The 25493-nt window shown below is 38.2% G+C and overlaps 2 protein-coding genes across 6 annotated transcripts in view; both read left to right on the top strand.

The window, feature by feature from the left end:
* The first annotated feature begins 3412 nt into the window (after positions 1–3412).
* Positions 3413–8014, top strand: RANBP6 (RAN binding protein 6). 2 transcript variants are annotated; one of them, XM_036065817.2, is made up of 2 exons: positions 3413–3569; positions 4685–4903. In XM_036065817.2, the coding sequence occupies exons 1-2, from the start codon at positions 3434–3436 to the stop codon at positions 4753–4755; spliced, it is 207 nt and encodes a 68-aa protein (XP_035921710.1). In that variant the 5' UTR covers positions 3413–3433; the 3' UTR covers positions 4756–4903. The 2 variants fall into 2 exon arrangements, with proteins under 2 accessions (XP_035921710.1, XP_035921708.1); XM_036065815.2 differs by having other exon boundaries at positions 3413–8014.
* Positions 8015–10677: 2663 nt separating this feature from the next.
* Positions 10678–25493, top strand: part of BRD10 (bromodomain containing 10) — a 160329-nt gene continuing 145513 nt past the window's right edge. For 3 of the 4 annotated variants that reach the window (XM_078062163.1, XM_078062162.1, XM_078062161.1), the window contains exon 1: positions 10678–11519. In XM_078062163.1, the coding sequence (XP_077918289.1) occupies positions 10927–11519 (593 nt within the window). In that variant the 5' untranslated portion in view covers positions 10678–10926. The remainder of the gene's footprint in view (positions 11520–25493) is intronic. The other variant, XM_078062160.1, reaches the window with a different exon arrangement.

Here is a 25493-nt window from a genome sequence, read left to right as displayed (position 1 = left end):
TTATAGAAAAAAAATCCACATTTCTTAACATGGAATATAAGACCCTTCATGATTTGGCCTTATTTAACTTTCTGTCTTCCTCCTTCCTGACTCCTGTGGCATCTCAGGCCCCCTCAAGTCCTGTCCTCAATGCTCCAGCAATTCTGAAATACTGGCAGAACTCTTACCACACTAGGCTCTAATGTCTCTTTACCCTTGAATAAAGCTGTTCCCTCTATTTAGAAAAACTTCTTCTCCTTTTTTCAAATAGTTAATGAAGATTCGTCCTTCAAAAGTCAGCCCTGGGGTGCCTGGGTGGCTCAGTCAGTTAAGCGTCTGCCTTCAGCTCAGGTCATGATCCCAGGGTTCTGGGATAGAGTCCCACATTGGGTTCTCTGCTCAGCGGGGAGCCTGCTTCTCCCTCTGCCTGCCACTCCCCCTGCTTATGCTCTCTCTCTCTGTCAAATAAGTAAATAAAAATCTTTAAAAAAAAACGTCAGTCCTGATCTCACCTTCTCTAGGAAGCCTTACCTTATCTCCCTCATACCCAGAGTAGATTAGCTACCTCCACAACCCCATTTGTTTCCATGGCAGACTTACTATCACCACAGTGATAACTATGCTATGTGACATTTATTGTCTCTCATGAGCATCCTCACATATTTAATCTTTACCCCCAGCAGCCAACACCATGCTTGAGTATACCCCCAGTGAATGTTTGCTGAGAGAATGAATGGTTGCATAATGTTAGCCCAGCATTTTCCAAACATTTTTTCAAAGTGGTTGTACCAATTTACTTATACTACTACCAAAAATATAACTGAGTTCCCTGTTGCTCCACATCCTCACCAACCATTGCTATTGTCAAACTTTTAAATTTAAAACATTGTGGTAGGTCTGTGGTGCTATCTTATTCTAGTTTTTAATAAGTCTTCAATATACTAATAGATACAGTGTTAGGAGAAGCCTCCTCTCCTTCCCCCGAACCTCATATAATCATTAACATTTCCTGAAATAGCAAATGCAAGGCCCTTCAGTTAAGCTTATTTAAGAAACAGTAGGAAAACCAGTGATCTGGAGCAATATGCAAAACTGTAGTCAAGATCTTGGAATCAGAACCAGAACTGATCTAATCAGTGTTTCTCAAATTTTCATATTTATATGAAAACCCAGTGTGTTTGTTAAAATTAAACATTCTCAGGTTGCATTCCCAGAAATTCTGATTCAGTAGTTTAGACCCTGGGTCCTAATACCTAAGTCCACAGAATGAGAAACTGTTTAGAGAGTAATGCTTTTTCCTAAATGAGTATAGTATTGCATATTACAATGTAATTTATGAAACTGTTTTGTCTATCATCTGGTTGATCCTAAAGCTGGATTTTCTATCTTTGTTGGTATATGCAGTAACATTTTACAAAATTAAAATTTAAGCCCACTTGGAGAAGTTTAAGACAGACTTTGCAATAAGTGAAGACCTCTGATCATGTTGCAAAACCAAGAGTAATTATGGGGAATTGGTATGGTGAAAGATCATTGGTGTTGCTTTCAGAAGAGGTGGATTTGAGACTCAGCTGTGTCATCTCAGGCAGATCACTTAACCTCCCCGAGTTTCTATTACTTACCTAAAATTAGTATTATACCAAGCCCACCAAATTTGTCAAACCTGATTAAGGTTAAAAATGACAGAGTGGCAAAGTGCTAACACAAAAGTAAGATTTAATCATTGTTAGAGGAATGATCATTGTTTTTGATTGACACACCTGCTTGAATTTAAAGAAATAATACTTAGCTTCAGGGATATTTGTTTCTTGGAATAATCTCAGCATTTTCCTTCTAAAAGGAAAACTGTAAAAGCATTTTACAGTTTAGGTTACATGCAAAGAAAACCTTGAGTGACATGATCAAGGATACAAAATTAATTTACAGATAAGACTAGGATTCTTCTGATTACTAGCCCAGGTCACTTTCCACTATGCTTTACTTAGTGCTGGGCTAACATTATGCAACCATTCTTTCTCTCAGTCTTAGTATAATTCTTTATTATAGTCCACAGACAAGGTGATTCTGACACACCAGAATTTGAGCACCACTGTTTTTGCTGCATTACATGTGGTAGTGGGATGGTAATTTTCTTTACCTTTTATTGCACTTATTTGATAAACCGATTTATTGAGATATTATTATTCACATGCCATACAATTCACCAATCTCAGTTGTACAATGCAGTGGTTTTTAGTATAATTAGAATTGTGCAACCGTCACCACAATTAATTTTAGAACATTTCATCACTCCAAGAGAAACTCACTATCTGACAAGTCATTGTTTTTTTAAGATTTTTTATTTATTTATTTGACAGAGAGAGAGACAGCAAGAGAGGGAACACAAGAAGGGGGAGTGGGAGTGGGAGAAGCAGGCTTCCCGCAGAGCAGGGAGCCCAGTAAGGGGCTCAATCCCAGGATCCTGGGATCATGACCTGAGCCAAAGGCAGAAGCTTAACGACTGAGCCACCCAGGCGCCCCACTGACAGCAGTCATTTTACATTCTCTCCTTCCCACTGCCTCTGGCAACCACTAATCTACTTTCTGTATAGATTTGCCTTTTCAAGACCTTTACTATAAATTTTGCCATTTGTAATGACGTGGATGGAACTAGAGGGTATAATGCTAAGCAATTAAGTCAGTCAGAAAAAGAAATACCATATGATTTCGCTTATTTGTGGAATTTAAGAAACAGAACGGATGAACGTGGGAGAGCGCAAAAAGAGAGAGAGAAGTAAACCATAAAAAAGACTATTATACAGAACAAAAGGAGTGTTGATGGAGGGAGGTGGACAGGAGATGGGCTAGATGGGTGATGGGTATTAAGCAGGGCACTTGTGATGAATACTGAGTGTCGTATCTAAACGATGAATCACTAAATTCTACTTCTGAAACTAATATTACACTATCTGTTAACTAACTAGAATTTAAATAAAAACTTGAAAAAATTAATAAAATGAAATTGCTCGAGGGGGAAATAAAAAGACCTTTACTATAAACGAAATCATACAATATGTGGCCTTTTGTGGCTGGCTTCTTTCACCTGGCGGGTTTTCAAGATGTAATTATCGTTTAAAATTATCAGGGTAAAAAAAGTTTAGAAATAAAGGGTGGGAAATCATCCATACTCCCATTCTAATACAGTCACTAACATAATTTTCTTTCTTTTTTTTCTTTCTCTGCAGGTGCTTTTTTTATCGGATTGGAAAACAAATGGAGGATGCCCCTCACCCCCACCATAACCTACCTATCCCCAGACACCCAGCTGCCCACCCCCTCCAGAGCACAGCCAAACCACCGGGCCAGCGGAGGATAAGCGGCCCCTCCCATCCCCGCTGGCGCCTCGCTTACGTCACTGTTTCTAGGCGCAGTCCCCCTCCCTCCTTCCCGGTCGCGATTCCTTTGACATAGCGCGATGGCGGCGGCTGGGTCTGCAGGGGTACCGGCCGCTGTGTCGGGAAAGCAAGAGTTTTATCAGCTTCTGAAGAACCTGATCAATCCAAGCTGTATGGTGCGGAGACAGGCAGAGGAAATCTATGAAAATATCCCAGGTCTGTGTAAGACTACATTCCTCTTAGATGCTGTCAGAAATAGAAGAGCAGGTTATGAGGTGAGACAAATGGCTGCCGCACTGCTACGACGGCTTTTGTCCTCTGGGTTTGAGGAAGTCTATCCAAATTTGCCTTCTGGTGTTCAGAGGGACGTCAAGATTGAACTTATACTGGCTGTTAAGTTAGAAACACATGCTAGCATGAGGAAAAAACTTTGTGATATTTTTGCAGTGCTGGCCAGGAATTTGATAGATGAGGATGGCACTAACCACTGGCCCGAAGGTCTGAAGTTCCTTATTGATTCTATCTACTCTAAAAATGTAGTTCTATGGGAAGTTGCACTTCATGTTTTCTGGCACTTTCCTGGGATTTTTGGGAACCAAGAGCGGCATGATTTGGATATCATCAAACGGTTGTTGGACCAGTGCATTCAAGATCAAGAACATCCAGCAATCAGGACATTGTCTGCTAGAGCTGCAGCTGCATTTGTACTTGCTAATGAGAATAATATTGCTCTTTTCAAAGACTTTGCAGACTTGCTTCCTGGAATCTTACAGGCTGTGAATGACTCATGCTACCAGGATGATGATTCAGTGCTAGAATCCCTTGTTGAGATTGCAGATACTGTACCTAAATATCTGGGTCCTTATTTAGAAGATACTCTGCAGTTGAGTCTGAAGTTATGTGGAGACTCTAGACTTAGTAATCTGCAACGCCAGCTGGCCCTTGAAATAATAGTGACCTTGTCTGAAACTGCAACCCCAATGTTGAAAAAACATACAAATATAATTGCACAGGCAGTTCCTCATATATTAGCAATGATGGTTGATCTACAAGATGATGAGGACTGGGTAAATGCTGATGAAATGGAAGAAGATGATTTTGACAGCAATGCAGTTGCTGCTGAGAGTGCACTAGACAGACTGGCTTGTGGGCTCGGTGGAAAACTTGTTTTACCAATGACTAAGGAGCACATCATGCAGATGCTTCAGAGCCCTGACTGGAAATATCGACATGCTGGATTAATGGCCTTATCTGCCATTGGAGAAGGATGCCATCAGCAAATGGAATCAATTCTAGATGAAACAGTTAACTCTGTTTTGCTTTTTCTTCAGGATCCTCACCCAAGAGTGAGGGCTGCAGCATGTACTACGCTTGGACAGATGGCTACAGATTTTGCACCTAACTTCCAAAAGAAATTCCATGAAACAGTGATTGCAGCTCTGTTGCGTACCATGGAAAATCAAGGTAATCAGCGTGTGCAATCACATGCGGCTTCTGCACTTATTATTTTTATTGAAGACTGCCCCAAAGCATTGCTAGTTCTGTATTTGGATAGTATGGTGAGAAATCTACATTCCATCTTGGTGATTAAACTTCAAGAGTTGATTCGGAATGGAACTAAATTGGCCTTGGAACAGCTTGTGACGACCATTGCCTCAGTTGCAGATACAATAGAAGAAAAATTTGTTCCATATTATGATATATTTATGCCATCACTAAAGCACATTGTTGAGCTTGCTGTTCAAAAGGAACTCAAGCTTCTGAAAGGAAAAACTATTGAATGCATTAGCCATGTTGGTCTTGCTGTTGGGAAGGAAAAATTTATGCAAGATGCATCAAATGTGATGCAGCTATTGTTAAAGACACAATCAGACTTAAGTAATATGGAAGATGATGACCCTCAGACATCTTACATGGTTTCAGCATGGGCTAGAATGTGTAAAATTCTTGGAAATGATTTTCAACAGTACCTTCCACTAGTTATTGAGCCTCTTATTAAGACTGCTTCAGCTAAACCTGATGTTGCTCTCTTAGACACACAAGATGTGGAAAATATGAGTGATGATGATGGATGGCAATTTGTAAATCTTGGAGACCAACAAAGTTTTGGAATTAAGACTTCAGGACTTGAAGCAAAAGCAACTGCTTGCCAGATGTTGGTTTACTATGCTAAGGAGTTAAGGGAAGGATTTGTGGAATATACAGAACAAGTTGTAAAGCTTATGGTTCCTTTATTGAAATTTTATTTCCATGACAGTGTTCGAGTGGCAGCAGCAGAGTCTATGCCTTTTCTCCTGGAATGTGCAAGAATTCATGGCCCAGAGTATCTTGCACAGATGTGGCAATTCATATGTGATCCCTTAATCAAGGCTATTGGGACTGAACCTGATACAGATGTACTCTCAGAAATAATGAATTCTTTTGCAAAGTCCATTGAAGTAATGGGAGATGGGTGCCTTACTGATGAACACTTGGAAGAACTAGGGGAAATATTGAAAGCAAAACTTGAAGGGCACTTTAAAAACCAAGAATTGAGACAGGTTAAAAGACAGGAAGAAAACTATGATCAACAGGTTGAAATGTCTCTGCAAGATGAGGATGAATGTGATGTTTATATTCTGACCAAAGTATCAGATATTTTGCACTCATTATTTAGTACTTACAAGGAAAAGATTTTACCATGGTTTGAACAGCTGCTTCCATTAATTGTAAATCTGATTTGTTCGAGTAGGCCATGGCCAGACAGACAATGGGGATTGTGCATTTTTGATGATATTATAGAGCACTGCAGTCCAACCTCATTTAAATATGTAGAATATTTTCGGTGGCCAATGCTACTAAATATGCGAGACAATAACCCTGAAGTCAGGCAAGCTGCTGCTTATGGCCTGGGTGTTATGGCACAGTTTGGTGGAGATGATTATCATTCTTTATGTTCAGAAGCTGTCCCACTGCTGGTAAAAGTTATTAAGTGTGCAAATTCCAAAACCAAAAAAAATGTCATTGCTACAGAGAACTGTATCTCAGCAGTAGGGAAGATTTTGAGGTTTAAGCCTAACTGTGTAAATGTAGATGAAGTTCTTCCACATTGGTTATCATGGCTTCCACTACATGAGGATAAAGAGGAAGCTATTCAGACTTTGAGTTTTCTCTGTGACTTAGTTGAAAGTAAACATCCAGTTGTACTTGGTCCAAATAATTCCAATCTTCCCAAAATAATCAGTATAATTGCAGAAGGAAAAATTAATGAGACTATTAACTATGAAGATCCTTGTGCCAAACGCCTAGCTAATGTTGTGCGTCAGGTACAGACTTCTGAAGAGTTATGGTTGGAATGCATAGCCCAACTTGATGATGAGCAGCAGGAAGCTTTACAGGAGTTGTTAAATTTTGCTTGATGCAGTTAATGTCACTTGAACATCTTTTACCATAAAAGTAATTCCAAATAACTATTGTGAGTATATTCCATTATAATTGAGAGAACTGTTCTTTCCCTGCCAAACAGTTAATATTTCTTCCCTATATGTTTTTCCAGTATTAGTGTTCTAGCCTTGTGTTCACCTTGCATGTTTTATCTCTTAAACACAGAACTTGGTGATAACTGTGCTTCCGTTGTCTTAGAATGTTTGTCACCTTTTCCCTAGTTGATGTGAAGTATATAAATTTTTGCTACTTGTCTGAATTATGATGCTGGGCAAACAATATACTTGTGTCAAGATGTCATGCTGCCTATCACAAGTTGCTGAGAGCTAACAAAGATAGAACTTCCAGGACAAATATCTTTGGAATTGTGGATGAAAAATAGTGGCAAGCTTATTCCTCTTTGATAATACTACTGGTTTCTGTGGTAATGGGAGGGATGCTGAAATTGGGAGAGGGTTTTAATTGCCATAGATGTGGGGAGTTTTCATATGAACTTTTTCATAATGTCCTCTGGGGAATGGGGTGAGACATATTCATATTCTAGTCCCCAAGGTGTCCAGCTGAGAGTTAAGAGAACTTTAAAATCTTAGCCTGATTGGTCTCTATTTTTCAAGTTATTCAGGACTCTTAAGAACTATGGTTACTGCATAGGCTGTCCTGGTACATGTAACATTAGTAGCATGTAACACTATTACTCAGTGTTTGACAAATAGTAATCAATATTTGTGGGAGTCTATTAATATTATGTGTTTGAACACAATATTGCATTGTGTACGTATGCCATTTCCCCCCTGCAAAGCAGCCCAACAAAAAGAGAAACCCTGGTTCGAAATGGGGCTTAAATAGATTTCTATTTCAAAGAAGTTCTTAATAGATTCTATAGTAGCACTGAAGAGTATTCTATTATGAAAATGAAAGGGAAGCAAAATTAATTTTATCTTTAAACATGAAAAATAACAGCGTTGAGACCAATCATTTAGCAGATGTGCATTTTAAGAAAACAGTTCTATAAATCTAGAGTTAATTTTATTAATTGGAAAGTTGATCTTTAATGTCAAGCTTTTTGTAGGGTAGAAAAAAGCTTTCTAGTCAGCAAATCATTGATCCAAAATTTAAGAACAAATATATCTGTCATTTCCTGGGGTTATTGTTGAGTACTGTGTATGTAAAGTATTTAGCAAATATTTAAGAACAAGTAAGTGCTTAATAAATGGTACCTGTTAGTGCTGTTGTTTGTACCTCTACTGTGTTTTTTTATGGTTTAGAATTCCTTTTACATTGGAATTTCCCTGATTCACTCCCTGCCAGTTCAGAAGAACAGACCATCTACGCTGCTGTGGACAGAGATATGAAGTTGAGATTTTAGATATGGAATTCCTATCCATTACCTGCAATGATTTATTATTAATAAGGGAAAAAAGGAAAGGACATTAAGTATGGTATAGTCACAATTTTATTTAAGATAAATAAAAATATACATGAATAAATAGAAAAATCCTACCACAAAATACTAATAGAAGTTTTCTCTGGGTGGTGGGATTAAATAGCATTTTTTCTTCTCACTAATCTATATTTTATAATTTACCTACAACCAACATATTTCTTGTATAATAGTTGTTTTTTTTTTTTTAAGTTTAAGGACCCAATCGTACTTTCGTAATAGCTAAGATCACAATCATCTTGGCCTCTCCATGACCTATAGCTGATGTTCCTTCAACTCATACCTATTTATCTTAATATCCCTTCTAGAAGCCCTTGATGAAATTTCTAGCAATTCCCTACACTCTTGTTCACAAGGAACTGGAAATTCTGCCAGATGACTTGGAATTAGGCACCGTAGAGAATTTTGAAGTATGACAGACCTAGATTTGAATTTTGGCAAACTACTTTCTTAACCTAAGCATCAGTTTCTACATCTGTAAAATAGGCATAATAATACCTAGGATTGTTGTGAGAATTAAAGGAGATAATATAAAGTGCTTGGTGGCACAGGGTTCAATAAACGCAATCTATATTATCAGAGAGTCATGAAATAGGGTTGGTGGCTAAAGATGAAGAGGGGATATTTGCTGGAGGAGGGTAGGTCCAGATTCTTGGGCTTTGTCAAAGGAAATGAGGGATGTCCAGTTAAGACACATTTTTCCTTGCCAGTTGCTGAAATTAGACTGGTTCCTGGCTTTGTTCCTGTGAGGTACATCTAAGGGATCTGAGGAGAAAGAGAATGCTGTAAATGCCTAATAAATTACAAATGTCTGATGAAAGGAGACCTTGAAAACTGGATAATGGATGTGTATGTGGGAGTGTCAATACTCAAGTGTTCCCATTTAACTATTACCTAATACTGCTATTTAACTTACTGCCCCCCCAAAGCTTTGAAGTTTTGACTTTTATCAGTGCTCTAAAGGTTCATAATAATCAAGAATTAAATATCCCAACCATTTGGTTAGATGGCTTGTACTTTTAAAATGCTTGATTTCTAGGACGGTAATTGCAGGTTTCAAGCTAGAACATTCTGTGTTAAGTAGAAAGATATGTGCATCTTTCTTATAGGACATGAGAAAATAATACCTGCTTTATGGAACCATTAGCTCCTTTCTCCCCACTTACTTTAAGCAATAATTAAAGTGAACGAGTCCACTTTATAGACATTCTTTAAACAGTAATTTTTAAATGTGTAGTGACATTTTAAGGCTAACAACTATTCAATGCTTTTCAGCTTAGACTTGAATTATTTGAAGATTGTTTTTAATCCCAAGGATTTTTAATAAGGTTCCATTCCCTTTATTTGTTCTTAGCAGTTCTCAAGAACCGAGGTGGAAATATGTTAATTTTAACGCATAACATGAGACTACCTAAAATAGGAATTGATCTTAAGAACCGGGGACCGGAGTTTTAGAAATTTGAGTTCTACAAATTATCTTTTTCTTTTGCATGTGAACGTATGTTTCAGTTGGTTGAGTCCTTGAACCTCCTTTCTAAACTTTTCCAAATTCTAGTTTTATATTGAAAATCCGGCAGTCACAAAGGGGAAGGTGGGTGCAGAAAAGAAAATTTATAACAAGAAGGATCTACATTTTGTGCCTTCTCACTATTCATTTGCCATTAATGAGGGTTATCTAGCAAGCTCCTTCAGAATTAATCTTAGTTTTTAGGGCTAATTAGGATCTCGCAAAAGAAAGAACATCCAGTAGATGCTTTTAAAAGCTCTTCGGCCTCTCTGGCATTGGCGAGTAAGCTGCGCAGGCGCCTTGCTTCCGTCTCCACTCCGCCCTTTAACAGCCATCCACAAGCTGATGACATCATTGAGCCGCGCAACCTACCAGGCCTCGGGGCCCGTGGCGGAGCCAAAGTCTGTGCTTTCGCGTAGCTGAGCGGAACGCAAAAGGGGTGGGTGGGGCTGTCCTACTACGCATGCGCACCGTGGATGGCGACGGTGTCTTTCTTTGCCTCTTTCCACACCTCGCCTCAGAGCCTGGGGGTAGCTTGAGTGCCCTCCCCCTTCTCTCCCTGCCCCTCCCCTTCCTCTCCCCGCCCCCGGCCCAGCGGGACTTCTAACTGACAGTTGTCGCCGGGCCGGTCCGCGCGCCGCCTCCTCCTGCCCGGGTACCCCGCAGGTAGAGAGGGGCGGGAGCGGGTGTGAGGGAGAGGAGGAGCGCCAGACGCCGCAGCCCAGGGCTGCGGCCCCCTCTGGGGCGGCAAGAGAAGAATCCCCACTTCCTCTTCGCCCTTTCCCAGCACCCCCACAGCCGGCCCGGAGGGGGTGGGGCGCCGAGGCCGCGGCAGCCAGGCCCGGCCAGGCCCGGCCTGGCCGGTGAAGAGCCGGCAGGCGGGCGGCCGGGCGGCCGGGCGGGGCGCGGAGGGGTGAGGCAAAGGAGGGCCTGGCGCGCGCCGCCGCCGGGGGGAGGGGAGAGGAGGGCACCTAAGCTCTCCTCTTCTCTCCCCCCTCCCTCGCGAGCCATGTAACCCCGCCCCGCCGGCTGCGAGCTCGAGACCCCCGCGCGTAGCGAGCGGAGCGGGCGGCTGAGAGGGAAGCCTGATGCGGCTGGTGCTGCGCGGCACGGCCGAGCCCTGAGGAAGCGGCCCGCGCTCACGCGTCCCCCTGCCCCTCGAGCGGCCGCTCCACACGGCCCAACCTGATCCTGCCGGGGCCATGAGCGTGCCCGAGACGCCGGGGGAGATGGAGCCGGCCGGGGAGGAGGAGTGGCAGCCACCGGCGCCCGAGGAAGAGGACGAGGAGGAGATGGCAGCGGCGGTCCCGGCCTCAGGGCCGGCCCAAGGGAGGAGTTCCTCCTCGCGGGAGGATGAGAATTGCCAGGAGGAGGAGGAGGAACAGGAGATGGTGGTCGGGGGCGGAGGCCGCAAGGAGCAGGAGCTGACCTATGAGCTGCAGCAGGGCTACCGCATCCTGGGCGAGTTCCTGCAGGAGAAGCACCGGGGCCTCACCGCCCCCTTCCTGCAGCCCTTGGGGGGCGTTGCCACCGGGGAGGATGAAGTGGCCGAGGGGCCGCGCAGCGGGGGCCGGGGCTGTCGCGGCCTCCCGCCACAGCTCGGGCAGGGCATGTGTCTGCTGAAGATGGAGGAGAAGTTCGCCAGCGGCCAGTATGGGGGCATAACCGAGTTCGTGGCGGACTTCAGGTTGATGTTGGAGACGTGCTACCGCCTGCATGGGGTGGACCACTGGATTTCCAAACAGGGCCAGAAGCTGGAGATGATGCTGGAGCAAAAGTTGGCGCTTCTTTCTCGGTAAGTGAACCCCGTCCCCTGTGGGACTGCTGGAGTGACACAAACAGCCTCGCACGTGTCCGAAGATGGGTTGGGCCAGGGGCCGGGGGGCGTAGCTGATAGGTGCTGAGTTGGTGCTGGAGAACCCGGGGAGGAGGAGCAGCCTTGCATGGGGGCCCGCAAGGGTGTGGTGGATGTGGGCACCCACATGAAAAGCTGAAGGGGAGCTGAGTCCTGAGCGCCGAAGAACAGGTAAAGTTTGTAGATCTAAAGTAAAATGCCCATGGGAAGAATTACGGGGATAGGGTAGAGGAAAAGTTTTAGCGGGACAGAAGATGGACCACAACTTTTAGACAGTTTTAACATGACATTAAAAAAAAGTTTTTAGGATGAAATATCGTGAGAAAAATGTGTTTGGCTCATGTGAAAAGGTGGTCGTTTCAAACCAAAAAAATTATTGTTTCAGTACCCATGTTGGCCATCGTAAATTTATGGATTGTTTTTAAATGATTAATAATTACTCTGGCATGTTCCTGATCTTTTCTGAGATCTCAGCTTTGTGTGAGCTGACTGAATTTTTGCGATAATAGTGGATGCATCAACACAAAATTTTTAAAACGTTTAGATATTTGTGTTTATTCTACTAGAAATCATAGTCAATTCAGATGGCATTGTGTTCTTGGTATACTATACCCATATATTCAGAGTCAGTTATTTTTCTTTAGTGAGAGGAAGTAATGTAACACAAGAGTTACTAAAATAAACAGATTTATAATCATATATTTGATGTGAGCCAAATTAATTTCTCAAGTGAAATTCTTTAGGAATAGAAAAATAATTGAATGTTGGAAATGGTAGTTGAAGTGGAATACTAGTTTGATTTTTTAAGAGCTGAGTGAACTTGAACAAGTCACTTTACCTTTTGGCTTCGTTTCCTCATCTGTAAAATGGGGATAATAATAGTACCTCTTGGTGTTACTGTAGGATTAAGTGAGTTAATAAATGTAAAGTCAACAGTGTCGGTTCCATAATTAGTCTGATATAAATTATAACCATTACAGTATTAGTAATAGTTGAATAAAAATAGTATTTTCCTCATATCTGAAATTGGGCATTATACTAAGTGCTTTTATGAATAGCACCTGAGAAGTTTTAAGTTTTTGCTCCTTGATTTATAATGGTAATTTAAAAATAATGTGTCCACTGGCTTCCCATTTATTTTCAAGACTACCAGTGACTTCTTTCACTGAAAACAGTAGTTAACATAGAGCTTGACTCATTAGGGGGCTCATCCCTTCTTGAATCTTTCATAAAGTAGAATTATTTTGTAATAGTTATTCACAGGTTTACTTTTAATACTTTATTTAGTGATATTTTACTTGTGTAGTGTGTTTATTATTCTTGTCTCCACAGAGTCATTATAGTTATGACTCATAAAAAACAATCCATTCACATGTCATTATTTTTAAGTAGTAAAATATACTCCAAATTGATGTCACAAGATTTTAGATTTGGAAGGCACCATAGAATTCATCTAGTCCAAGCATCCAGTTTTATAGATGTGGAAATAGGGATTTAGAATGGGATGAGAGAATGGTTGCATGAAAGTACTAAGGAGTATAGTAATGGTTTGGATGAATTACAGCTGTTTTCAGAAGCATTATGTGTATAAGAAATACTTCTTGGGTCCTACAAAAAAGCAGGGACATTATTTCTGTTCTTCATAAAGTTAATTTCTGAATGCTTAGAATGATTCCTGGTGGCTAATGCTCAGAATACTGTATTCCCATATGATCTAATAGCATCCATACTTAGAAATTAAACTTAAAATATTCTGTTGTTTATAAACATAATAATGTATTTCTGATACTCTTAGTTCAAGAAAGATAGTCTTGCATTTTACTAGCAAAAAATAATATGATAGTCTCAGATAAAGTTTTGAGTCCCTTGCTTTTACTGTATTTGATGTATGTAAACATTTTGTAAATAATAGGTTTGCCAGATCACACTTGTAGGTACTAGGAATTCATTTCTTTTTCTGCAATAGCCTAAAATCTGAGTTATTACTAAATAAATACTTTGGGCATAACTTTGAGAAAAGTGTTGGTTATAACTGTTCGGTATACAATTAAGATACATAGAGATACATGTTCCAGAACAACATTCCATAGACTGGCCATGTGAGTATGATTTTCCGCAGTTGAGTCAAATACCTTATTTATAAATACGTAGTATGTGGTATTTTAGTAATAAAAAAAATCACCTAGATATAATTTAAGTTTTCTTTTGTTTTATATATATTTGTAATAAATTAATTCTTAGTTTTAGATTATTGTAAAGAGAACTTTACAGCTGCTCCAATACTGCTGAGCTTTTATAAGTATTTTATGAGCAAGAAATGAGGTACGTTAGAGAAGATGCCACATTATCATAGAGTAGCCCAATGGCCTTAGTACTTTGGACTGTGGACACAGTGTTTAATTTGAATATCAGTCCAGTCATTTGTACTATGAGAGTGTTAGGCTAGATTAGTTGATTGTACAAATATGTGAGTATCTGCCAAAGTTAGACATTCAAGTCCCTGAGATAAAAAAATAAGTCCACTACCCCTAAGTGGTTTATAGTTGAGTAGGGAAACAGAAACTTAAAAAGATAATGACTCTGTAGTGGACATATAAACAGGTACAAGGGGAACTTAAGAGGGAGACCTAAGTCTGAAGGTGGGAGATCGTAAGTGAAAGGAGGAAATGAGAAGGGGTAAAGAGATTAGGTAAAAGATATCATAAAGAAGTTTATACTTGTACTTCTTGATTATTGAAGGAGGTGAAGATTGCTGCTGGATAGTTTTTGGAGGTTTTGCTCAACTCCAGTGAATGCAAGGTATGAAACAGCATAGTGTTTCTGGGAACTACAGGTACTTCTGTATGGCTACAGTGTGGTCTCCAGAGTAGTGTTTGCACCATGGCAGGTATGCAGGATGATTGATTGGGGTGAGGGAAGAAAATATTACAACTTCAGTATACTCTTTTTTTTTTTAATTCTTTATAAATCTCTATTTTTGGTTTGCTTTTTGTGGTGTATACAATAGCATTACATGTATAAAGTCTATGAATTTATAAATATAATTTTGTTGTATATAAATATATAATAGCAATAAATAGCAATATGTTTTATATGTATAATAGTTGTGATAGAACTATGACTAAGACTTAGAAAACATATCTATTCTCAAAGTTATATTTTAGAAGGGATCTCACTCATTTATTTGAAGCAACTGAGAAATAGCAATTAGCATTAGAAATATGGAGAAGCTCATCTAAGTGAAAAGGAATAAAAAATAATAGGAAGTTATGTGCAGAGCTGTAGAAACTGTCAAATATGAATAAGAATTTTTGACTCCTCCACATTTTAAATAATGTTATATTTGAAAGCTTTTAAATTTTAAAATATTGTTGAAAGCTTTAAGAATATTGCTTTGAAGCCAGAAAATGGCTTTTCATAGTTTAAAAGATTGTAGCTGTCAAAGAGTTATCACCTGTGACCCCAACAGAGCTGAACTTAAATTTTTAATTTTAGCCATTTAAAATAATGTTTTGGCAAAACAAACAAGCAAAGGAAAAAAAGAGACAAACCAAGAAACAGACTCTTAACTGTACAGAATAAACTGATAGTTACTAGAGGAGAGGGAGGTGGAGGGGAACGGGTTAAATAGGTGATGGGGATTAAAAAGGATACTTAAGGTTAGTACTAAGCAATGTAGAATTGTTGAATCACTATATTGTACATCTGATCCTAATAGAATACTGTATGTTAACTGTACTGGAATTAAAATTAGAAACTTAATAAAAAATGTTTTGGTGAAAATCATCTGTAACATTTCCTTGTTAAAATTATTTTTGATTTCTGAACTGACATGTTGTTAAAGGGTACATGTAATGGGCTTAAAAAAATGCTTTCTTAAAATACAGCTGAAGGTTATTTAGTTTTGTGATTGCTTTTTGGCAGAATGTCTTTCTTGGGGATGAGAGTACAACAGCATCATCATGAAGCCTCAAAAATGTAAAAACACTAGTGGCTTCCAAATACAAGTACTGAAATACAAATAAATTTTATAGACCAATTTTAATCACTTTCTAAGTTAAATTTTGAATTTTTTTGACTCATTTCCAGTTAAGATCAAAATCCAGAAATTAATTGGGAATTTAGACAGAATGCTTCTTTCTCCCTAGTAGTCTGCCTTCCCCCACCTCTACTGGATTCTGTAATTCTATCTTCTTAATGTAAATCTTTAAAAATTGGGGACCTTTGGTAACAGAATTTGGATTTACCTCTTGTTCAGGACTATAGAATGTTAGACCTTGATACTCCATGTAGTTCTATTTATTGTAGTTGCCATTCTAAAAAAATAGTTCTGTTAAAGAAGAGTCAGAAAATGTTTAGGTGCACTGATGAAAGAATGAAGGATTTCAATTAACAAGACATTTATTGAGCACCTGCTTTGTGTTAGGATGTATTTATAATAAAAGGTTAAATATGTTAAAACTGATTCTCTAACTTGTGCCGTTGTCAGACATCTGGAAGTCATGGTACTATTTGTAGAACATTGAGAAATACTGATAAATTTTGTTTAATTATATCATATGATTTTTTTGTTGGGGGTCCAAAAGGCTTAAAACAAATTGTGGGAGGAAACCCTTAATTGAAGAGATTCTATCTAGTACATTAGTTTTTTTTCTTCTACAAATGGGGAGAACATAATCACTTTTGGATTTTTGATGGTACATCTTGGTTCACTCATGAAATAACTGTTTCAAGGGTGTATAGTTTGAAGACTACTGTGATGAGCTTTATTATAGAGTGTTAGGGGAGTACACAGGAGGGATAACTACTGGGGAAGTGGGGAGCTATGATTGAAAAATATTAGGTTTTATTCTAGAGGTCATAGTTTCGGAGGGTGGGTAGCATATTGATATGTGGAGTTGAGTTCATTAAACAATTATTTGCCTATTCTATGGTAGTAGGTGGTAGGTAAAGACCTGTAGATACAGTGATAAACATGACTTCATCTCTTACTTCAAGGTAGTAGGTAAATTGAACAATTGAAGGTATGGAGGTAGGAGAGTACAGAATATTCCAGAGGAATAGTTTATACTCAGTGGATGGAGTGTAGGATGATGAGGGTTTATAGTGTCAGATAAGTCTAGAAAGATAGGCTGGGGTAATTAAGGAGGACCTAGAATGCTTGCTAAGGAATTTAGAATGTAAGCAGTGTAGATCCATTACAGGTTTTAGCTAAGGGAGTGACATGATTTTACTAGTATTTTGAGGGTTGAAGGCTAAAATGGAAAGAGATGAAGAAAGGAAACTAGTTAAAAGGTTATTGAGTTAATCCATCATGAGATGATAAGCAATAGGAATGAAAAAGTGGATGAGGATATAAAAGAGGTAAATTCAGGAGGTAAAAGTGGTCAAATGGCAAGCTCTTGGATGTGGCGTATGAAGGAGAGGATGATGTACAAAATGAACTTGAGCGCAGGTGATGGTGATGCTTAGAGAACATGAGGCATTCGTTTGAAGATATGCAACTGAGAGTTATTAGAAGGCTGCCGATAGAGCTCAGCAGTGTGACTAGGGTTAGATTAGAGATATTTAATTAGGAATTAATCTGTAGAAGGATGATGGTTGAAGAAATGGGAATGAGATTGCTGAGGACAGAGTCTAGTGAAAGTACAAGAGGACCAAAGGCAGAACTTTGTGTGAGGATTGACTGTCTTCAAACTGGAAAAACAAAACATAATTTGATTAAAATCTGTATAATGTATGCTAAAAGCTGAAATAATTAAGGAGAGGCAATTAATAAAACTGAAGAGAGTTCAGTCTGGAATAAGTAAAAGGTATTATATGGAATATAGTAAATTACTTTATTAATAAAGTATTAAAGTATAAAGTAAAAAGTATTTAAAAAAACTATTATTTTAGGAGATTTTGTTCCACTTGTTAATTTGAGAATGATTTAGATTTAATACAGTAAAAATGTCCTAATAGATTCAAATATGTTTTACCTTATTGCAATAAGAGAATTATAAATAAATACAATTCTCATTGTATTTATTTGTGCCCTTGTATTTATTTTTATTTCTAAGGAAAAAAACTAGAGCGGGGGCATGTTTCAGAGAGATTGGGTCCCTTCCATAGTTGAATTTTAACTTTCAGATCATTTCTAGGCTATCTTCATAAAATTAGAGGTGCCCATAACAAATAATAGCCGTTTTCATTTCCAAGGAACTTGCATAGTAATATGAATCTTTAAAATACTTGAGGCTCTTCTTTTAATTGGGAAAACTAATAAAAAACCCAGTGGTAGTATTATCTATCACCCATGCCCTTTGTTTTATCATCTTCCACTTGGGACTTGTGAGTGTTCTTAATTGTGTTTAAAAGTTAGTATATTAAGTATGTTCACTTTGAAAAAAGACTTAGAACACCAACAAAGTGTTAATAGTGGTTATTGTTAAGTAGCAAGATTCTGGGTATTTTTCATTTTCTTTTTTTAACTTTTCTGTATGTCCTAGATTTTTTACAATAAACATATTACTTTCTGGTTAAAAAAGATTTTATTTAAAGGAAATTAGTATTTACGACTTTGAATAAACTGTATAGGTAAGAAATTGTATTAAAAATTTGTATCATCAAAGTTGTAAGATAGTATATTTAGGTAAATTGTCATAACTGGGTAGTGGAACTGTGGGTGTTTTTAATTTTCCCTTCCACTCCTAATTTCTTTTGTTTACAATGACCGTGAATTACTGTTATTTTTGTGGTACCATTCAAAATATAAAATATATAGATTTTGTAGGTGCACTTTTAAGGACTTGGAATAATTAATGGTAAGAACTCATCCCAACATTTTATATTTAAAGCTTTGAGTACAGCCATCTATCTGAAAATAACTTCACAAAAATAACTCTTCTGATAGCTCTTTTATATTTCTTTAAGTGTTTTAATATGTCTGGAAATTCCCACTTGTTCATTTCTGTGTAGGCATCCTATTATAAGATGAAAAGATAATACAATTGAGATAAACCAGTTTAAGGTAAAACTGCTTGATTATAAACCTCTTGCTACAATTTTGTAAGTACTTTACTAATACTGCTCTTCTGTGAGTACTTTACTGATAATTGATTTTATGTTTATAAACTGCTTTTCAATTTCAATCTTAACAAATATACTAAGGAACCCTAAAATTCTGCTAACTGTATACTTCCCTGTGAATTCAGGGGCTTTTCTCATGTTTGTTCTGAAAATAAGAACAGAGGCTTCATTTGCTTTGAAGGATAGAAACAGACCATCTGAAAAACTTACTACATAGAAATGTTTTCTCATAGAAACAGTTAAAAATATAGATTGTTTCCATGTTAGCCTATAAGCTTAATTTTTATTCTTATTTTATTTTATTTATTTATTTATTTTAAAGATTTTATTTATTTATTTGACAGAGAGACACAGCGAGAGAGGGAACACAAGCAGGGGGAGTGGGAGAGGGAGAAGCAGGCTTCCCGCGGAGCAGGGAGCCCGATGTGGGGCTCAATCCCAGGACCCTGGGATCATGACCTGAGCCGAAGGCAGACACTTAATGACTGAGCCACCCGAGGCGCCCCTATTTATTTATTTTTTTAAGACTTTATTTATTTATTTGAGAGAGAGAGGAAAAGCACAAGCAGGGGGAGTAGCAGAGGGAGAGGGAGAAGCAGGCTCCTGGCTGAGCAGGGAGCCCAATGCAGGGATCAGTCTCAGGACCCTGGTATCATGACCTGAGCTGAAGGCAGATGCTTAACTGACTGAGCCACCCAGGCGCCCCTAAGCTTAATTTTTTAAAATCTGATTTACTATAATTGGAAGATAAAAATATTAGAATATAATCAATATACAGAATTGAAGATATATTTTGTATTTGTCTTGAATACTTGTGCTTGAGGAAAAGCAGGTTTAAATTTGACTCTTCCTACATATAAACTCATTTCCTGACTTGCTCACTTTCTTCTCTGATGCTGTCTTATTTACAAGTCTTTCCTAAGCATCATATCTAAGGTAATATTCCTCTCCCTGGTCATTCATTATCTATCCCCCTTAACCTCCTTGTTTTTCTTCATAGCATTTATTGCAACCTAACATATATGATTTAATTACATATATCTTTTTTCAGATTTTTTAATTTAAATTCATTTTAGTTAACATAGGCTATTACTAGTTTCATGGGTAATTACGTATATCTTTTTCTCCTCTCTTGCTAGAGTGTAAAATCTCTGAGGGCAGGGACTTTTTCTGCTTGGTTTGTTGCCATTTGACTTCTATAAATGTTGACTTGCAGTTAAGCAGTACATGGTTATAAATTCTAAAGGTCGTTTTTAAAGGCTTTGGGGACCTATCTCTCAAAGGGTGTTTCCTAGATCCCCAACATTAGAATGGTGTTAAAAAGCAGATTCCCTAGCTCCAGAATAGCATATTTAAATCTGTTAACTTAGAATCTCAGAGTGGAGATAAGGAAATCTACCTTTTTAGTAAGCTCCCTAAATGATTTTTATGCACAATAAAGTTTGAGGACTGTTGCTTCAGGATATAGTAACACTGTGTCATGTTTTGATTTCTCCTCAGAATTTAAAGTTTTTATTGAGATATTTAGCACTGCTTTTACACTTGTCAACCTTTATTTGCATTGCAGTTTGGGTTGGTTATAGTTGAAATGAAGGGAAGGCAGGAGAGAAGTGAGAGGAGAGTCCCATACTCATGTTTTCATGTGGAATACAGTTTGCAGAACTAACTGGTAAAAAGTGAGTGTATTGGGGATGGGGTGAGGAGATGATATTAGGTGTATTACTCCTCTGAAGAAGAACAGAGAGACTTTGAAAGTCATGAGTTTGTCACAGAATATTACACAAAGCAGTTTCTATTTTTAGATTTTTTTACATTGTTTTAAAACCTTTTATTAGAGTATTTCTAATATACATGAAAGCAAAACAATATTTGAACCCTCACATGCCTATTACTCATTCCCCTATAATATTTATTCATAGCTGGTTCTGCCCCATCCATACCTTCCATATACCTCCCTTCTGTATTATTTTGAAGTAAGTCATTGACAACAGATTTTTCTGTAAATGCTTCAGTTTGTAACTCTGAGAGATGAGAACTCTTTCATTTAAAATGTAACTACAGTACCATAAAAAAACAAATAAATTTCTTAATAGCAAAAATCCAGTGTTCACATTTCCAGTTGTTTCAAAAATTATAATTTTTAAATTTTTATATTGTTTGAACATGATCCAAATAAGCCCACACATAGTGATTGGTTCATATGTCTCTTAATTTATAGATTTCTCTTTCTTCCTTCTCTCTCTTCTTCTCTCCCACTCTTCTGCTTCATTCTTGCATTTATTTTGTTGAAGAAACTAGGTTATTTGGAGTCTTCTAGTCTTGGATTTTACTGATAGCGTTCCATTCTTTTGTCCTCTGTATTTCCTGTAAATTGGTAGTTCTGGAAGCTCTATCAAATTTAGAATCAATGTTTTTTGGAGGCGAGGGTCAAGAGGTAATCTATGAGTTTATCAGTGTCTAGTTTTGCCTTTTAAATCAATTATGAATTATTAGATTTAGCATAATGGCATAATGTAATTTTGCTGAATTTGTTAAAGGAGTAATGAGTAGTGATTTTATAAGGTTTTTGGGGTTTTTTTCTTCAGTTAAAATTTGTCTATTGAACTTTATATAAGTAATTTTTTCTCAGTTTCTTCCTCTAGTGGAGTTTAGAACATGAAAGTAATTTCCAGAGCAAACTACTTTATATATAATCGGAGAAAATTGATTTTAACTTAGAATTATATTAAAGGATTAATTCTAGGAGTACTTCCTTTTACTACATTGGGCTAATATTATGATATGTTAATATAAAGTAACATCAATATTTTTATTATTCTCATCTGTTTGCATCCATTTAAACCTGTTTGTATGATCTTATATATCAGCTTTGGACATGAATGCTATTCTTTGTGTTTCTCATTTGATCTTAGGGAGCAATTGCTCTGCACTATATCAGATAAAGTATTATATTAATTGACCTTGTATCCTTTTGGTTAATTTTTAAATTTTGTGTATCTCCTTTTGTAATTCAGTATGAGTTCCAAGTCTTTATAAAATTTGAAATTTTTTAACTGGAATTCTGCACACCCCCCTCCCTCCATACAGTATACAAAAGAGTATGTGTGTTTGTGTGGATATTTTAGTTTTTCTAGGGAGGTGTATATTTTAGTTTTTCTGAAGCCTGATACAGAATTAATTGCTTTTTTCCCTGTACTTTGTGATTCTTAGTTTTGCATCTGTTTATAGCATGTAAGAAAATTATGTTAGGGTGTATCTGGCTCTCTATCTTATTGTGCTTTCCAAGAGGGCAGAGAATATGTTTTATCTACCATTGCATCTTCAGGGTCTAGGGCATACATAATAGTTGCTCGGTAATTCTTGAATTAGTGAAATAGATGAGCATATGAAAAAAAGATCGAATGAAATACTCCATTACATCAAGTCAAAATTCCTGCTTGTTTTTTTTTTTAATTTTTTTATTGTTATGTTAATCCCCATACATTACATCATTAGTTTTAGATATAGTGTTCCATGATTCATTGTTTGTGCATAACACCCAGTGCTCCATGCAGAACGTGCCCTCCTCAATACCCATCACCAGGCTAACCCATCCTCCCACCCCCCTCCCCTCTAGAACCCTCAGTTTGTTTTTCAGAGTCCATCGTCTCTCATGGTTCTTCTCCCCCTCCGATTCCCCCCCTTCATTCTTCCCGTCCTGCTACATTCTTCTTCTTTTTTTCTTTCTTAACATATATTGCATTATTTGTTTCAGAGGTACAGATCTGAGATTCAACAGTCTTGCACAATTCACAGCGCTTACCAGGGCACATACCCTCCCCAGTGTCCATCACCCAGTCACCCCATCCCTCCCACCCCACACCCCACTCCAGCAACCCTCAGTTTGTTTCCTGAGATTAAGAATTCCTCATATCAGTGAGGTCATATGATACATGTCTTTCTCTGTTTGACTTATTTCGCTCAGCATAATACCCTCCAGTTCCATCCACGTCGTTGCAAATGGCAAGATCTCATTCCTTTTGATGGCTGCATAATATTCCATTGTATATATATACCACATCTTCTTTATCCATTCATCTGTTGATGGACATCTTGGCTCTTTCCACAGTTTGGCTATTGTGGACATTGCTGCTATAAACATCGGGGTGCACGTACCCTTTCGGGTCCCTACTTTTGTATCTTTGGGGTAAATACCCAGGAGTACAATTGCTGGATCATATGGTAGCTCTATTTTCAACTTTTTGAGGAACCTCCATACTGTTTTCCAGAGTGGCTGCACCAGCTTGCATTCCCACCAACAGTGTAGGAGGGTTCCCCTTTCTCCGCATCCCCGCCAACATCTGTCATTTCCTGACTTGTTAATTTTAGCCATTGTGACTGGTGTGAGGTGGTATCTCATTGAGGTTTTGATTTGGATTTCCCTGATGCCGAGCGATGTTGAGCACTTTTTCATGTGTCTATTGGCCATTTGGAGGTCTTCTTTGGAAAAATGTCTGTTCATGTCTTCTGCCCATTTCTTGATTGGATTCTTTGTTCTTTGGGTGTTGAGTTTGATGAGTTCTTTATAGATTTTGGATACTAGCCCTTTATCTGATATGTCATTTGCAAATATCTTCTCCCATTCTGTCAGTTGTCTTTTGGTTTTGTTGACTGTTTCCTTTGCTTTGCAAAAGCTTTTTATCTTGATGAAGTCCCAATAGTTCATTTTTGCCCTTGCTTCCCTTGCCTTTGGCGATGTTTCTAGGAAGAAGTTGCTGCGGCTGAGGTCGAAGAGGTGGCTGCCTGTGTTCTCCTCTAGGATTTTGATGGACTCCTGTCTCACATTGAGGTCTTTCAACCATTTGGAGTCTATTTTTGTGTGTGGTGTAAGGAAATGGTCCAGTTTCATTCTTCTGCATGTGGCTGTCCAATTTTCCCAACACCATTTGTTGAAGAGACTGTCTTTTTTCCATTGGACATTCTTTCCTGCTTTGTCAAAGATTAGTTGACCATATAGTTGAGGGTCCATTTCTGGGCTCTCTATTCTGTTCCATTGACCTATGTGTCTGTTTTTGTGCCAGTATCATACTGTCTTGAAGATGACAGCTTTGTAGTAGAGCTGGAAGTCCGGAATTGTGATGCCACCAGCTTTGCTTTTCTTTTTCAACATTCCTCTGGCTATGCGGGGTCTTTTCTGGTTCCATACAAATTTTAGGATTATTTGTTCCATTTCTTTGAAAAAAGTTGATGGTATTTTCATGGGGATTGCATTGAATGTGTAGACTGCTCTAGGTAGCATTGACATCTTCACAATATTTGTTCTTCCAATCCATGAGCATGGAACGTTTTTCCATTTCTTTGTGTCTTCCTCAATTTCTTTCATGAGTATTTTATAGTTTTCTGAGTACAGATCCTTTGCCTCTTTGGTTAGATTTATTCCTAGGTATCTTATGGTTTTGGGTGCAATTGTAAATGGGATTGACTCCTTAATTTCCCTTTCTTCTGACTTGTTGTTGGTGTATAGGAATGCCACTGACTTCTGTGCATTGATTTTATATCCTGCCACTTTACTGAATTCCTGTATGAGTTCTAGCAGTTTTGGGGTGGAGTCTTTTGGGTTTTCCACATAAAGTATCATATCATCTGCAAAGAGTGAGAGTTTGACTTCTTCTTTGCCAATTTGGATGCCTTTGATTTCTTTTTGTTGTCTGATTGCTGTGGCTAGGACTTCCAATACTATGTTGAATAGCAGTGCTGATAGTGGACATCCCTGCCGCGTTCCTGATCTTAGGGGGAAAGCGCTCAGTTTTTCCCCATTGAGAATGATATTCGCTGTAGGTTTTTCATAGATGGCTTTTATGATATTGAGGTATGTACCCTCTATCCCTATACTTTGAAGAGTTTTGATCAAGAAAGGATGCTGTATTTTGTCAAATGCTTTTTCTGCATCTATTGAGAGGATCATATGATTCTTGTTCTTTCTTTTGTTAATGTATTGTATCACGTTGATTGATTTGCGGATGTTGAACCAACCTTGCAGCCCAGGGATAAATCCGACTAGGTCGTGGTGAATAATCCTTTTAATGTACTGTTGGATCCTATTGGCTAGTATTTTGGTGAGAATTTTTGCATCCATGTTCATCAGGGATATTGGTCTGTAATTCTCCTTTTTGATGGGGTCTTTGTCTGGTTTTGGGATCAAGGTAATGCTGGCCTCATAAAATGAGTTTGGAAGTTTTCCTTCCATTTCTATTTTTTGGAACAGTTTCAGAAGGATAGGTATTAATTCTTCTTGAAATGTTTGGTAGAATTCCCCTGGGAAGCCATCTGGCCCTGGGCTTTTGTGTTTTGGGAGATTTTTGATGACTGCTTCTATTTCCTTAGTGGTTATAGGTCTGTTCAGGTTTTGTATTTCTTCCTGGTTCAGTTTTGGTAGTTGATACATCTCTAGGAATGCATCCATTACTTCCAGGTTATCTAATTTGCTGGCATAGAGTTGCTCATAATATGTTCTTATCATTGTTTGTATTTCTTTGGTGTTGGTTGTGATTTCTCCTCTTTCATTCATGATTTTGTTGATTTGGGTCATTTCTCTTTTCTTTTTGAGAAGTCTGGCCAGGGGCTTATCAATCTTGTTAATTCTTTCAAAGAACCAGCTCCTAGTTTCGTTGATCTGTTCTACTCTTCTTTTGGTTTCTATTTCATTGATTTCTGCTCTGATCTTTATTATTTCTCTTTTCCTGCTGGGTTTAGGCTTTATTTGCTGTTCTTTGTCCAGCTCCTTTAGGTGTAGGGTTAGGTTGTGTACTTGAGACCTTTCTTGTTTCTTGAGAAAGGTTTGTATTGCTATATACTTTCCTCTTA

Source organism: Halichoerus grypus, chromosome 14 (genome assembly GCF_964656455.1).
Source record: "Halichoerus grypus chromosome 14, mHalGry1.hap1.1, whole genome shotgun sequence".
NCBI classification, from domain to species: Eukaryota; Metazoa; Chordata; class Mammalia; order Carnivora; family Phocidae; genus Halichoerus; species Halichoerus grypus.
The sequence above is the reverse complement of the archived record's forward strand: the minus strand, read 5'-3'. Positions and strand labels throughout refer to the sequence as shown.

Coding starts and splice junctions, on each gene's coding strand:
- RANBP6 (XM_036065815.2), top strand. CDS start 3,434: ATGGCGGCGGCTGGGTCTGCAGGGGTACCGGCCGCTGTGTCGGGAAAG.